Source organism: Diabrotica undecimpunctata, chromosome 3, assembly GCF_040954645.1.
Source record: "Diabrotica undecimpunctata isolate CICGRU chromosome 3, icDiaUnde3, whole genome shotgun sequence".
NCBI classification, from domain to species: Eukaryota; Metazoa; Arthropoda; class Insecta; order Coleoptera; family Chrysomelidae; genus Diabrotica; species Diabrotica undecimpunctata.
Genome location: NC_092805.1, coordinates 165073332 through 165090288, shown reverse-complemented (window position 1 = coordinate 165090288; position 16957 = coordinate 165073332). Strand labels below are relative to the sequence as shown.

General features: G+C 32.5%; 1 protein-coding gene across 3 annotated transcripts in view; it reads right to left on the bottom strand.

The window, feature by feature from the left end:
• LOC140437742 (fatty acid synthase-like) overlaps nucleotides 1–16957 on the bottom strand; it is an 85603-nt gene that overhangs the window by 36462 nt on the left and 32184 nt on the right. For all 3 annotated transcript variants that reach the window (XM_072527436.1, XM_072527437.1, XM_072527438.1), the window contains exons 15-18: nucleotides 14405–14753; nucleotides 9875–10141; nucleotides 6972–7374; nucleotides 5655–6400 (exon numbers count right to left, since the gene is read on the bottom strand). In XM_072527436.1, coding sequence (XP_072383537.1) covers nucleotides 5655–6400; nucleotides 6972–7374; nucleotides 9875–10141; nucleotides 14405–14753 — 1765 coding nt within the window. The remainder of the gene's footprint in view (nucleotides 1–5654; nucleotides 6401–6971; nucleotides 7375–9874; nucleotides 10142–14404; nucleotides 14754–16957) is intronic.

Sequence of the window (16957 nt, the reverse complement as noted above, 5' to 3'; positions counted from 1 at the left end):
AAACATATGCGAACGGCACTCAGGCTTTGGTAGGAGAGCTGGGGACGTGGATAAGTAAAAGACAAGGAGGTTTGGATTGAGGCAACTACAGAATAATGAAATAAAGGGTCATAAATCTCTTGGGACAAACAAAATGAAAATCAACCGGAAACACCTCAAGAAATTTAATGTAGAGCGCCACTTGAGGTGCCTAATTATACCTATTACAACCAGCTAGTTGTAACTGGAGATATAATTATTAATCATAAAAAACATATCTTTTTCAAATAAAACTCAAAAAGGGTTAGTTAAAAAGGATAAAAAAATGTTAAGAAACAAAATTTAACATTTATTTTTGTGTCACCACAAAAAGTTACAAAACATAGAGAACACCAGAATGCTCAAAAAAGACAATACTAAATATTACCACAATAGTCGCAAAATACAAAAAACCTACATGCGTTCTACTGATTTACAAATTCAGGAGATGCTACAAAAACTTACTAATGATACTGACGTATAAACTGTGGTAAATATAAAACATTTTACAAATAAAAAAAATTATCCATTTAAACAATGAAAGCAACTATTACTTTAGCAAAAAAATGTCTGTCTTTACTTTAAAATTTAAAACATTAAATGTTACCTTGATTTTTCACTAGCAATTTTGCACTGAAACTTCTGAAAATCAAACAGGAACTTACTGGAACAACAGGAAATCATTTTCATAATCTGGAACGAAGATCTGACGTAGATGGAGTTGGATCAAACAGGAAAATGACAACAAAACTGGTGCGACATACTATATACTGCTTCAAAATTTCATCAGTGTACTGCACAAATCCCCCAACTATTAGGATACACTAACCACTTAAGGCTTCACTGCTACATACTTCTACACAAAGGGGCCAAAAACAGGAAAACACAAATTCGACGGTGAATTTGCGGATCCATACTTGTGATCCACACAGCGAACCAAGTAAGAATTTGATCTACACTTGCACCTACAGCGACCCAAGCATGAATGACGATATGACGAATTTAAAAATTCGTTCATATAAGTTGAAAATAAACAAACACTTGACAGGAATTAAAACGCAGAAGATTCCATTTCTACGACGTACCAAAATTATAAGGCGACTTCGAATAAAACATTAAAAGAGAATGCTGACAAAGTACACATCTTTAAAATAATAAACAACTCTAAAATGGTTTGTATCACTTATACGAGGGGTCTTCAATATAAAATGCTACAAGTTCGGGTCCCCAAATGGAATCAAGAAGGACTATGTGCTATCGACATACTAATTTAAGGATGTCGGAATGTAAACGTTGACCCAAACTTGTGCTTTGTTGACTACGAAAAAGCTTTCGAAAGAGAAAGACATGAAAAACTAGTATCAATCCTTATCAATGAACACATTGACAGTAAAATCATAAAGATAATCTAATCATTAAATTGGAACCAAAGTGCCATTGTTTAAATTGATGGGCAACCGTCAACAGAAATGAAGATCTGTTAGAGGAGTTACAGAGAGATGCGTTTTATCGCCACTCTTGTTTACCTTATATTCTGAAGAAACTTTCAAAAATGCGCTCAATAATATCAAAGTGGGAGTTATCGTTAATGGAAAATTAAATAACAACTTACGAAATGCAGATGTGCACACTGTGATCATTGCTACGAGTATAGAAGATCTACAACATCTTATCGAAAGCTTAAGTATGAATAGTGCTGAGATGGGAATTCCTATAAACGCTAAAAAACGAAGTATATGCTAATTACAAAAATACTACAAAATATACAACACATATTAATGGAAATTTCTATAAACGCTAAAAAGAAAAACGAAATATATGCTAATTACAAAAAGACCACAAAATTCCTTTCTTACACAAAAAGAAGAAGAAGACCACCTTTTTCTTCTTTTGTGAGTGTTCAGGGTTCAACTCCATAGTATATATAACATCGTAGGAGCTTTACTTTTATCTCCAGATTAAAGTTGTGGCTTTTAAAGAGTTTGGCCATGTTGTTGAATGCACTCGTAGCCTTCTCTATTCTACATTTTAATTCTTGTGAGCAATCCCATTGTTCACTTACTATTGTTCCAAGGTAAGTAAACTATTTTACCCGGTCCACTGGTGTATTCTTGATAAGCAAGTGGACGTCTCTAATTTTATTTTTGCTGATTACCATAAATTTAGTTTTTGATATGTTTACTTGTAGTCCAAATCTTTCACTTACTTCATTTATTTTGTTTATCAGTTGCTGTAAACTGTTTAAACTGTCTGCAAAAATAACGGTGTCATCTGCATAGCGGATGTTGTTTAGGCGTTCTCCATTTAAAAGGATTTCATGTTCGTAATTTGTCAAGGCTTTACTAAATATTTCCTCTAAATATAGGTTGAATAATATAGGTGAAAGTATACATTCTTGTCTAACGCCTCGTAGAATCTGGATCGCTTCCGTCGGTTCATCTGCAAGATTTGCTCTTATTGTGGCTGATTGGTTCCAGTATAAATTTTTTATTATACGCCGGTCTTTATCATCTATTTGGACTTTTGTTAGAACATCCATCATTTTTCGGCATTGAACTGTGTAAAATGCTGTTTGGTAGTCCACAAAGCAGGTGCAGATAACGCAAGTCATATCTCTGCAATTAGATATAGTCAATTTGATATTAATGTCTCCTTAAACCACGACTTAAAATATGCGGCATCCATTTCATCGTGATAGTCGCCATCATTTTTCTTTGCCAGAAAAACACACTGTGTGCCAGGAAGGAAACCTCCTGAAAATGGCGGCAAATTTTTCATGAAAAATTCGCAATGAACAATTCTCCGTAGAATACTTCTTACACCCTCGTCATATGTGAATATTCTAGAATTTGAATGACACACTCGTTTTTTACGTTTTTTGGCGATTTCAATGTTCCACTCTGTACTTTTTCTTTTTTGAAATTGTAAATGCTTCTTTCGCTAACACCAGTCATCAACGAAGTACGTCTTACAGCAGCACTTACATTAAGTTGTTCCGTATTTTGTAAAAAACACAACACATTTAACACTACGAGTTTAGCGCAACCGTTAAATAATTCACCGGATTTAAACTTATGGGACTCCATGCTCTCTGTTGAAACTCGGACTAAATTTTGAAGTGTAGTTTCGTTTTCCAAAAGCACTTTCACCCCCTACCCATCCTTAGGGTGGGTAGGGGTTGAAATAGGGAAAGCTTGGAGTTTATCAAATACTAATTATGACAAACAAGTTTATGGCCATATTTAGGTGATTATGTTAATGATGGTAATTTGTAGCAGAAGTTTTACAAAAGAAATGAAGACCTATTTATAGAAACAACATAACTGTATTTTTAATATTTTACATACAATAGAAAAAATCTAATTTCTATGAAAGAATTGGAAATTTGAATATTATATATAATATCTATAAATAATATCATTTCCAAGTTTCCAAATTCTTTCCTAGACATTATGTAGGTTTTTTCTATTTTATGTAAAACATTAAAACTACAGTTATTGTATGTTGTTCTTGTAAAGAGGTGTTCAAATGTTACTCTTATGAATATGATTCAATTGTATATCTCATGTTGACATTTTATATGCAAAACTCATAGTTTTCGTTGTCAATAACTCATCAATGCCTTTTTATTCTACTGTATACGTATACATGATATAAAATATTTTACTCGTACTGCCGGCAGATGCATTTTATCCAAGCCGGTCCTGTCAGACAATAAGCAATCAACAGCTGGAAAAAACCGACAACCCTGCGCGTTTATTCTCCATAAGAAAAGCATTGCCGTATCTTACCCGTACTGCACTCTCAGTGTGACATTTTCTATAGGTGGTAGTTTGTAAAATGTGTTTAGCACGATTAAGTTATGTTCAGCTGCAAAGATACTCATTGTTTCTCCTCGTTGACTTCACTCTCCTAATCCATAAGGACCAATATGTTGCCCTTCTTTTCCGTTATCTATTTTAGCAATGAATACTTCCATGACTATAAGGAGCTCATGTCTCGGTATATCTCTTATAAGGTTGCTTATTTGTTTGTAAAATTCTGATATTTTAATATTTCAAAATGTATACCACATATTGATAATTAATGATAACGTGATAGAACAAGTAGCAAAATATCAGTACTTGGGAACTTTGATCAATGAAACTAATGATCATACTGAAATAAACAGACGAATAGAGATTGCCAGAACAGCATTTATACTAATGAAGCCACTCCTATCGTATATATTTTCAATATTAACGTATGGTCCTAAAGTTTTGAGAAAAATTTCACCTGGTCTGATTGAGAAGCAAAATGCATTTAACAAAGAAGGCCATGGAATTGAAATGTCATCAGTTATTGACATTTAATAAACAAAGCAGAATATTTTGGTTTGTGCTCTGCAAAATGTCTTATAAAATTGATATTCGTCGAGGTGTTTATAATATGGTTGGGCGAATGTCGAAACGAGATATTGTTAATATTTATCGAGATCAAAACATAAGCAAATCGACAATTTATCGCACAATCAGAGAATGTGAAGAAGGGATACCATGTGTTAACTTGCGTAAAAGTGGCCGACCGCGGATTTTGAACCTTATAAGAGAGGCAAGACTGATTGAAGCAGCTAAGAACAAAAATTGGGTTCTCACAGCGAAAACTGGCCAGAAGATTTCATGTTGGAAAGACTACAGTATACAGGACCCTATCGAGTAACAATATTATCTATCGGAAAAGAAGGAAAGCTCCAAAATACACAGCTGATCAATTAGAGAGAATTCCGAGATGTTGCCGCGCGTTAATACGAGCATTTCGTCAACAAGTCGAAACTTTAATTTACCTTTGTACCGAAAGCAGACAATCCCCCAACCTACCTCAGGCTCGTCCAATTAAAGAGTTCTGGGCAATATTAAGTCGGAAAGTCTATAATAACGGATGGGAAGCACAAAATCAGGAACAGTTAAGACGCCGAATATATACAAAAATTAGAGAAATTGACGCCGAGGTCGTCCAAAGGATGATGGAAGGATGGTGTCAGGGGAATTATTAGGCAAATCGAAAATAATGGTCCCTTGTCTGTCATTTGAATTTTGATTTATAATAAGGATAGTTAAGTTAAATTGTTGAATAATTTAATAAAAATATAAGATTATTGTTATACAGAGTTATATGCTTTTGAAATTTTTCCCAAAACTTTAGGACCATACGTTATTATATGGAGCTGTGACTTGGGCATTAAAAAAATGCAATTTAAAAAGAATCGAGGCTCTCGAACTCTGATTATACCGCAGCGTATTCAAAATATCACGGACTGATAGAATTACAAATAAAGAAGTACTGGAGAGGTTTGGTAAAGAAACAGAACTAATCAAAACTATACAAACAAGAAAACTTTATTACCTAGGCCACATAAAGAAAGGACCAAAATGTAAAATTTTGAGAATTATAATACAGGGAAAGATTCGAGGGAGATCTGTTGGCTAGAGGCAGAATTCTTGGTTGAAGGATCTACGTGATTGGTATCAATGCACATCGATTGATTTGTTTAGAGCAGCAAGTTAAAAAAAATAGCCATTATGATTGCTAACTTCCGTAGCGAGACGGTACTCTAAGAAGAAAAATACAATTTAATAAAATAGAGATTAGCTACTTACTTTGCAGTGTATCCTGAAAACTCAAATCCTTGAACACATTCTTGTTCAATCCTATCTCGAGTTATTACATCGGCATTGATTTTTCCCGTAGCTGTCATTACATCTCTAAAGTTTAGAGAAGCATAGTGAATGTATACCAATTGCTTTTCAGTAGGTACAATCATGTCGTATTTGTAACTGCTCTCAATCCATCTTAAACTGGATAAATCTCCTCGAACGGTGAGATTTGCATAGCAGTGTTCTGATTCAGTAGTGTCTAGGTTTTTTAAGGGTATATGTCTGTACGTACCCCACTTGTTATCTTTCCAGATATTGACTGCCATATTTTTATCTAATTGAGTTTTATAAAATTGATCATCCTTGTCGAAATGCTTATCGATGTCAAACATAAAGAGGCATCGTATATAATTACTATCAGCTTCCTGCTTTAAACAATTAAATAATCCCATAATTCCACTCAAAGGTTTATTTTGAGCATAGATTAGTACATTATCACTCTTTTTTGATTTAATAATTTCCTTTAATTCCTCAATCCACGATAAATCGTCTGATTTTTCTACGTCAACGGTAATGAGTTCTTTGTTTTTGAAATTTTTCTTAAGAAGAACCAACGTTTCTAAAGGAGTTTTGTGCACGGTAAATACTGTAAAATCTTCTACTTCAGTAATGGAACTATCAAAGTTGAGGTCTTCTCGAGATATAAGAAAACCATGATCCTTTAAGGAATTGATCGCACTTGTTAAAACCTAAAATAAATTAAACACTGCAAGTATATACATTACAACAAACTACTGTATAAAAGATTAGTGAATAATGTGTTTACTCCATGCTGTAGGGACACAAATATATGATTTTGAGCATTAATTACTGAATTTTTAAAACCAGCACAATGTTATGAAGGGCAATGCCTGGAGTAACCTCCACGTGTTTCCAACTCCAAATTGTCCGTTATAATTTTTTTATGGCCTTTAAGGGTGCAAAAAACAGTGTTTTTTTTTATTTTTATTATAAAATATGAAAATTTTAGGATAAAAGGAGTACAATATTATGAAGATACATATAAAAAACTTTAATTTGAGCTATGCTACATTAAATTTCACCCAATACTTTATGCAAAATACATGATTGAAGGTTTAAAGCTCTATTTTTAGTTCTTAAAATACTTTTTGTAAAAATTCTTTTTTTACGCAAAAATCGTTATATTTTAGCTATTTTAATTATAAATTGAATGAAACTTGAAAATTGAATAAATCTTTTGAAAATTTAGAAACGACAACAGGAGTATTCGAATTTTAAAGGTATTATAAGAAATCTTACATCTTTTCTTTTAATCAGCTTGGATCCAATAACTAAATGGCATTCAGTTTCAGTCTCCAGTTCTTTATCTTCTACTTCAATGGTTTCTGGAACATATTCAGGTCGACTTTTCGCTAATATTTTAACAATTGCTTGTAGGAGTGGTTGGTCTCCTAAAGCTGTTTCTACTAGAGGAATTAAAGTACATTCTTGTGTAACAAATTCGTCTATGAGTTCGATACATTTATACTTTCTTGCTGCTAAATTTTCGTAGACAATTTGAAGATTAACTCTCATGGATTCTTCTAGTCCCAATTCTGTTATGTTCGGAACAAATATATGAGATTCCAGAACTGGTATTCCCACATCTTTCTTTCTGGCAATTGAACTTGCTATTAGACCTTGAAGTACTATAGTTCCGCATCTAAAACAAATTTAAGGAAAACAGTCAAAACGGCGTTTTACTAGATAAAAAGTTCGAAAAGTCATAAAAACTAAAAATAAAATATATCTTGACCAACTTTTTTGTTACTAATACTTGATTAGTGTTCCTTCTTACTAGTAAAGGAAAATAAGCAAAAAAGACCCTGTTCGGGACTGTGACAAATCCAGGTATCTGAATTTTTTTTTAATTATTATAGGTCTATATAACGTAATCCTATATGTTTGCTGCAGAAATTTCGTCGTATTTTTTTAATTATTAATTAATTATTATTTATTTTTTACTTACCATTAAAAAGCTTTATTTATTTTTTACTTACCATTTGAGGTAAAATTACAAAACTTTATTTTTTAAAACATAAAAAAAGCTTTAAAATGGCGATTGCTAAAAGTTGTAAAATTAATGTGTTGCTTAAGAAACTGCAAAGTAAGCCACAATCGTTAATTGTAAATAACTATTATTGCAAAAATTAACCAAGATATTTGTTATTCTGCCCAAATGACCTTCCAGTGGCCAAAAAGCGTAAAGTTGCTACAAGGCGTTGTTCAGTACTGACACATTCACACATGACGGATCTTTTTTGGAAATGAGTAGACCAACTTTTTCCATCAACAGCGTAATTAGTATTCACAGAATACTATTATTACAGAATAGTATTATATCTTCATTATTTTCTAATTAATGTTATTAAAAAAAAGTAAATATCTAGGTTGATTTTTTACAATATTTATAAACAATGAACGATTTTGTTTTATTTTTGCTAATATTATTGCTAAGCAAAAAATTCATTTTATAACTTTTAGCAATCGCCATTTTAAAGCTTTTTTATGCTTTAAAAGATGAAGTTTTGTAATTTAAGCTGCAATATTCAATGAAAAATATGAAAAATATATAAGTATTTCGACTTAATAAGTCTCATCAAAACAGTTATTCATAGCCGTTCTTAACGTGAAAAATAATCTTCTCTGTCTTATTAGGAAGCAACAATAAAATGGCTTCGTTATGGACGCAATAGCGACATCTGATAAAAAAATCGGTAAGATAGTTTCGAAACAAATTCAGATTTCTGCTTTAATCTGGAGCCTTCTAAAAATTGCAAGGCATAGCCAGACGTTGATAAAGATGTTAATAGAGACATGAAGAATCTAAAATTTGCATTCCACGACATGTCTCCTCAACTAAGCAGAAATCCTTAACGAATTTGTTTCTTGTACTCATACAGAGTAGATCCGAATAAAATGAAAAAGACAGAAAAGATTTGATTTCACGTTCAAAGCGTCTATGTATCTGTTGATAAGTATTTCGACTTAGTAAGTCTCATCAGAACAGTTATTCATAGCCGTTCTTAACGTGAAAAATAATCTTCTCTGTCTTATTAGGAAGCAAAAATAAAATGGCTTCGTTATGGACGCAATAGCGACATCTGATAGAAAAATCGGTAAGATAGTTTCGAAACTATCCTTTATATGCGCCTATAATAACTATAAAATTTTTCATATGTACCATCTTTCAAAGGAAAAACGTTGCACGACACAATTTATATAAAGTGACGTCACTTATATTTAAAATTTCCAGAACGTCAACCTTAGAGTTCAAATTTTCCTAACACAGCTAATAATATGAAACCCATGCGGAACTGCTTGATCTTTCATAGGTGTCAACATAGTATAATAATCAGAAAAATGTAATCTTCATTATATTGGAAATTTTAGAATTATACTGATTTGAATAACCAAAAACATTTGTTAATATTATAAATTATATTTATATTTAATATTATTAATATTATAAATTTTATAAAATAAATCTATGTCTAATATTCCGCAAAATAATAACTTTAATTAAATAGATTAGACAATTATTCGCAACTTATACGGGAGTACTTCAAATTTTAATGACAGTTCAGCGTGTGGCAAAATTGTTTAAAGTGTTGCCGCTTTTTTAGTAAGAAGAGTAAGAATTTTGTTTATGTTTTGATTTCTTACACAATTTGATCATAATATGTTATATATTAATAGAGTGTATTTGTAAATACATATTAAATTTAGATTAATATCTTTAAAAACTAATTATTATTGTGTATTGTGATTGTGATTGTGAAAATTTAGAATATATAATTTTGTATTGAAATATTTTCCTATGCATTTTAGTGTATTGCAGTAGTCTTAAAACTAAGTGAATTTACTGTTAATATAACATTTTGACAAATAGTTGACCTTTTAAAAATTTCTCACTTACTAACTATTCTGATGTTTTGGTAACGCTGTTGGGGTTCTGACGTCGTAAATCTTGAATTACGTGCAATCATTTTTATATGAAAAATTCTATACCTGGATTTGTCACAGTCCCGAGAGAAATCCTATTTTCCGGAGCTATATCTTTTATAAAGTGTTTTAACCAAAACTTGGAATAAAAAATCATTGGTCCATCAGACTTTTATCATCACGCATGTCCTAATAATTTTATTATCGAGTATACATACTTTATTTCAGAGGTATCCTCGTTAATGTAAACTGGTAAAATTGGCTCTAGTTGCTTCTGCAAATAACTTGTATTGATCCATTCAAGTACTGCTTTAGCTGGTACTTTTAGCCTGGAAATATACGTTGGTACATAAAGTAACCTGGTGTCAGTAGTAAGAATTTTCAACTGAAGCATGTTGTCCAGAAATGATATCCAGTTTTCGGTCCACTTAATAAGACCTGTGTTGTCCGACGGATTAAATGCTTGTATATTTTGGAACTCGCCACTAAAATGAATAGTTTTATATATTATTTAAAAATAAGATGGTAATATAATATTAGGTAATATATTTTGTCTAACAGAACTAATGGAAAAATCACTAGTAGATGGCAGCTAATTACACCTTAACACGTTGAGTGCGGCGGTTAAATACTTAATATACTAGTTCTTGCGTTACATGCCCCCGGAGATATGGTCTATTCTGTGTTGCGTCACATGCCTCCTATGGCATGTGTGTACATGTAAGTACTTCATGCCCTCTAGTACACAGAAGTATAACTTTTGCATATATTACATACAGAAAACTATTATAATCTATAATATTAATCCTAATTAATTAATATTAATTATTATAATCATTAATATTATTATTAATAATAATATAATATTACTCTACTTTCCTCTTAAACAGGACATGCCGCCAACATCCGGTGTAGCACAGACAGCTAAACAAATTTTCTCTTGGAGGTAATTGCATAAAATTAAAGGTGTTTATAAAAACAAAATAGTATATTTTAAAATAAACAGAACAAACGCATTTTAAAATTGATTGGTAATTTCTGCTTCTTCTTATTAATTATGTGCCTTATTAAAACAGGCAAACAGTATTAGACAAGGAGATACCTTCTCTCCTAAGCTATTCACCGCTTTGTTGCAGAGTGTTATGGGAAAGAATAATTGGGAGAATATTGGAGTCAACATAAATGGAGAATTTCTGAACAACTTGAGATTTGCAGACGACATAGTTCTTATTGCAAACCTGGTAGATCATGCATGCCAGCTTCTTCAAGACCTTCATAGCTCGTGTACACGAGTTGGACTTAAAATTAATTCTCCAAAACACAATATATGACCAACCTAGTACTGGCGAAAAACATCTTAACTAACGGCACCCCAATTGAACAGGTGTATAGCTATAAATATCTGGGCCACGAGATTAAATTAGGAAGAGATAATCAAACAACGGAGCTAAACAGGAGAATAGGACTGGCATGGGCGGCTTACGGAAAACTGACAGAAGTCTTTAGATCAGATATTTCCATGTGCTTGAAAAGGAAGGTCTTTGATCAATGTATACTCCCAGTTCTAACGTAAGGAGCAGAACCATTGATCCTTACCAGAAAAGTAATCAATAAAATACAAGTGGCACAGAGAGCGATGGAGAGGTCAATGCTGAATATATCCCTCAGAGACAGAGTATCAAATACAATAATTAGGAGAAAAACTGTTGTTACTGACTCAGTTCAAAGGATTATAACATTGAAATGGAACTAGGCGGGGCATGTTGCCAGATTAAAAGATGGAATGGACACCTAGACACGATGCTTATCGTAATCGAGGACGTCCTCCAACAAGGTGGTCAGATGACATCAAGCGCATTCAGCGCAACTGGATTCAGGGTGCTCAAGATAGAATGCATTGGAATTATTTACGGGAGGACTATGTCCAGCAGTGGACTCAAAACGGCTGATGATGATGATTCATGAATAAAAGTTATCAGCAAATAATATTTTGGCAGCTTTATTTGTGATACACAGAAGTAATTTTACAAGAACTACTTCAGAGTTTGCTGCACTAACTCATTGTTGTTAATTTTTTTCTCTGTAAATACTTACATTGAAAGTATATCCTTTAGGAGAACAGAGTTTGTATAGTTTCACTCCATATTTATGAGTCTTATTGGGGATGTACTAAAAAACGACACTTCGAAAAAGATTTACTTTTTTTATTATAATTGTTTAAACAACCCACCACTGCACAATACATTATGGCAACCCAATAATTAGTCTTCTTTATAAAGCAGCTACAGGTTTTCACCACAAAATTTATATAACAATATAATATAAAAAGTCTTTACTACATCAATGAATAAATAAAAATCTCATTCACTAGGTTTTGAAGTACACAGGAAAGCAACAGATAGAGCACTTAACATCATTAAAGTTGTCTCGGGCTTACGTCACAGGTGTGCGAGAGAGATGCAAGAACATGCGCGTTGACTTATCTTGTTAGTTATAGTATCATGGTCAGACACCAACAAGATGAAACGAATGGCAATGACACATGCCTCCCGGGGTCTGTGATGCATAGTAACAATACATTTTTATTTATTTGCGGCACGTGTCTCCGGGGGAATGTCTTATATTACCGACATCAGTAACGAGAATTAAAAATTTGCTATCGATAGCTATTTGTTACACTTAAAACGACGTACAAATACCATTTTAATCGCTACCGCAAGATGCGACTGTTTGACCAATTTTACTACGGCACAGTTGAAAAATTATGCACATACCCCTGGATACGTGACGCAGTCAAGATGTTAAGTTAATACATGTTGATCAGCTCATATTCGAAGTTCAATTCCCCAGTACAGTTGAGCACAGAAAAACATGAATTTGTAGCAAATCGTATAGGTTGTACATTACTCTAATGGAATGGTAGCACTGCTTCTTCATAGGGCTTGGAGTAGTTTAGTGTCTAAGGCTGATATACCCTTTTTGGCTAAAGTAACAGTGTATAAGTCGTAAGATCAATTTTGACTTATAGGTCTCAGGTATGGGGTCTTTTTGAGTACGATGCGGTGGAAATAATCAAAAGGTTTTATATAAAAAAAATGTTTTCTTGTCCAAGGTATTGTCCTAACTTTATGTTAGATTTGGAGACAGATATTGCTAGAGTCATCCTGTTCGGGAATCCCTATTTTTTAATTTATATTGAATATTATTATAATACCTAATTTATTTCGGGCAGAATAAGTTTTAGATCTTTGATAATTATATTTCCTTGAAATGATGCAGAATAACCTTATGTGCTTATTGGTCGCATTTCATTCAAAGCGCGATATAATATGATTTTACTTCGACGCACACAAATCGCTCATACATCCAAATAGGCATGCTCCAGTGAGTAGATTTTAACCGAAAAGGTACGACTTCGCTTCCAGCCTTCAACGAAAACGGTTAAGAATTCGGAACGTTACATAACTGGCGGTACCGTCTCGCGTCCAACAGGAATTTCATGGAAGGAATCCATTGAAGGGATTGAGCAGTTATGAATTGAGTAGTCACATTTGGGTCTGCATAATTAACAAAATCCTAAAGAACGCCAATTTAAGGTAAGCGATTTTGTGCATAATTTGTAGAACCATTTTATTTGAAATTAAATCTTAAATTTACCAATTCGTTTTCATATTTCCTACAATTACTATTTACAACCTATATACAATGAATTTACATAAAAAATATATTGAAAAAAGTCTAGGATATTCGAATGATAGGTTGCCAAAATTTCTTTTGAAAGAAATGCTGACAGTGTCACTGTTGGAAAGATTGAATGAGCATGGGAGAAAAATTTGGTATTGAGGTAAGGTATGAATGGGAATGGAGAGATAGCTGGATAGTTGATTGAGAGTATAATAGAAAAAAAAAAGAAGAAGGAGATACAGAGTCGAGCTGAGAATAGGGCGCTCGAATCTAATTTTTGTGGACACTACAAAGAACTGCGGGAAGAAGGAGTAAACATACATTATAAATTGGAAATGGAAAATTTTGGGGACATTCGATGGCTATTCTAATTAAGATGTGGAGTTGATGGCAAGATGGCTTTGCTCAATGTGTAACATGAAGGAAAGAGAAAATGTAATACATGTTTTGGGAAAATGTTCGGTGTTGAGACAGATTAGGTTAAAGTGGTTGGGTAGAAATAAAATTAGTAGAGTGAAAGTAGATTATAATGAGACAGGGACGAGCTGGGGCGAGTTAGTAGGGTTTTTTAGGGAGGCATGGTCGTATAGGTATGAGTTAGTGAGGCTATTTAATACTAAATCGATTAGCATGGTGTTGGTTGAGTAGGATGCAAATATTAAAATTAGCATTATTAATTTGTTTGCGTATAGCTATTTTCTTTTTATCTGTCTTTTCTATCTTAACTATCTTATTAGGTATTATTATACAAAAAGCTTTTACCTTAAGGTGATAAGAAACACAATAAAACGATTTATAAAAACTTTTTAGCTGACTAGACGCGCGCGGAAATTATGACCTTTGCGCTGTCCTAATCTTCTAATCAACAAACCTCTTGCTACTCTGCTTTAGTACTGAGGCTCCTTGTGTCGAATGAGTAATCTAATGAAGGCCGTGGTTGCCAAATGTAATTTTTTTCCGAAATATTAGCAATTTTTATTACGTGCGGTCTTTTTGACCATGTAGCGACTAGTTAAGGGTTAAACACAGTGGCGAAACTGCAACAATAATAAAAAAATACTCACCTGTAATTGTAGCCTCGTAAACGTAACTCTTTATAGACATCTTTTCCCGTTAAACTATTAGAATGCTCGGCAATTGTATCTAGACCGTAACAAGTAGCATCATCTTCGTCGTTTGAAAATATTTTTCCTGTTACTATCGAAACTCCACCTTCCACAATTTCAAACTGACCAGATATAATATTCAGATAAACTGTAAATGTTACCTTTCCCGTTTTAGGCACGGTAGTAGCTCTCATAAATTTAACGTCCTCAAATATGATTTGTTTAAAATTAACTGGAATACCTTCTATTCGGGAAAGGCTTTCCCAAACTAAAAATAGATATCCAGTAGCTGGAAAAAGTGCTCTTCCTAAAACGAAATAAGATTTTAGCACTTTAAATAAAATTGTAATAATTAGAGATGGGTAGTGAATGTTAAAGGCAGTGTAAGTTGTCTGTAAGCAACAGTACTCTCAGCAACATCCACGAATTCACATGAATAATTTAAAGGTTCTAGAAATATAATCTAGCCCTCCTAATAAATCCTACCCTCATGACCCGAAGCTTTAGTGCCACATATCCAGCGGCAGAGACAAACGTTTTGCAGGGAGATGTTGGACTATCGAAGTTTTCGTATTATAAACTACTGCTAAGGACATTATAGTCCGAAATTTTTTAAAAAAGTTATAACAGAATAAACGATAGACAGTGTTTGAGGTACACCAAATGAAAGGCGGCCTCGTTGCTCAGAGTCGGAGATGTGGGTGTGGTTTTTACGACATTTTTCCTTTCACATAAACAAAAAACATATAAAGAGAGACACAATCGATGTTAGCTACTAGAGCTAAACCAGAAATATTCAATAAACAATACAAAGAAAAATTACAGACAATTTGCCACCAAATTCTTTTTTATAGATTCTTATAATCGGAGAAAAGAAGACGAGATATGTAAAAGATAAAATTATTAAACATAGCGCATTTAGTAGCAAAATTCATATATAAATTTTCATGCACCCTGCAAAATATGTTTTTTTAAATCATTAGATCCAAAGGGCATTTCGATGGATTGGTATATAGGTATCAAATTCGGTAGACCTACCGAAATATCGATAGACGGAACATAACTGAATGATACCAAACAAAACAAATCCAGTCCTGAGACTATAGACTACACCTCTTTGTTTACATGAACTATCGATCACGGCTCGATAACAATATTATAGGATCGGTATTGCCGAGTATTACGGCTCTGTAAATATTCTCATTACCACAAAAAAATTAAGTTTTCTTAAATATCTTATTACATCATAAATCAAAATCGTTTGTATATATTTCAAGAAATAATTTTTACATAATACCCGAGGTAATATTAAAACTAGAGCAAAACTCATTTGATTATTCTAAAAGGAAATAAAAACGATCTTTCTACACAATTGCTTTATTTATCGTTATATTTCACGACTTCTTATTAAATGATTTTTTTAATAGCCGCTAGTAATAGTATATTACATAACGAGAGTTGTAAGAAGCTTATTACATGTGATTAAAAAAGAGCCGCGTAGCGGCGAGCGCAGTAATTTTACAAGCATGTAATAAGCTTAGAACTCAAGTTGTGTACTATACTTTTTCTACGATTATTTTCATTTATAAAAATAAAAAGTATAGTAAGTAACTTTTATTTATTTAACAAAATCCGGAACAATTTAAATTAAATATTTATTTATAAACTTTGATCAAATTATCCGAGCATTCAACCTTATATTTATTTATTTATAATAATTAATTGTAAAATTTTGGCAATTATTTACAACCATACCCTTATCCGAGCTTGGCGGTTGTTCAATAATACGTGGTGAATGGTGAGATGACGTAAACTGTACGGTGTGTTTTTTTGAACATTAGTATTTTCAGTGTATGTAAAGGTCTGTAAATTACTTTCAATTGAATTTATAATTCTATTGACTGTTGACGTCTTATTATTTATTGACTAATCGACATATCCTTTGGCCGTTGTTGAAGATTTCCATCCGCCATGTCGTTTAAGAGCCATTAAATCACCACCGGCATCTACCAAAATAGTGGCAGAAGTTCGTCTTAAACAGTGACCTGTGTACATTTTGGGATCTGGTAACTTTAAATATTCGGCGATTTATTTAGGAACACCGCCTATTTTGTTTAATCCTACCACCTGTTTCGTACATTTACCTCTTTGATAATTAAGAAAAAATTAATTTATTTGCGAATCGCTAATCTGTAGTCGAATTTATATATATTGTTTGCAAATTTTATAGAAATTTCCGGAAATAACGAAAGACCTACATATTTTGGTTTTCGTATCAGGAATTTTAACCAATAACATGGTACTTAAATCATCAATGTCACAAATTTTAAGATTTTAAGATTTCAAGCTCCACATATTCCAATAATTGCAACAACCTTAAAATAAAAGTATTATAAGTAGGCACATATATGTTATACTTTTAAATAACATATCTTTATTAACAAGTGCTGTACATCAGGAGCTGCATTTAAAAAAAGTTTTATTTCATCAGGATGTAAAATTTTAGATTTT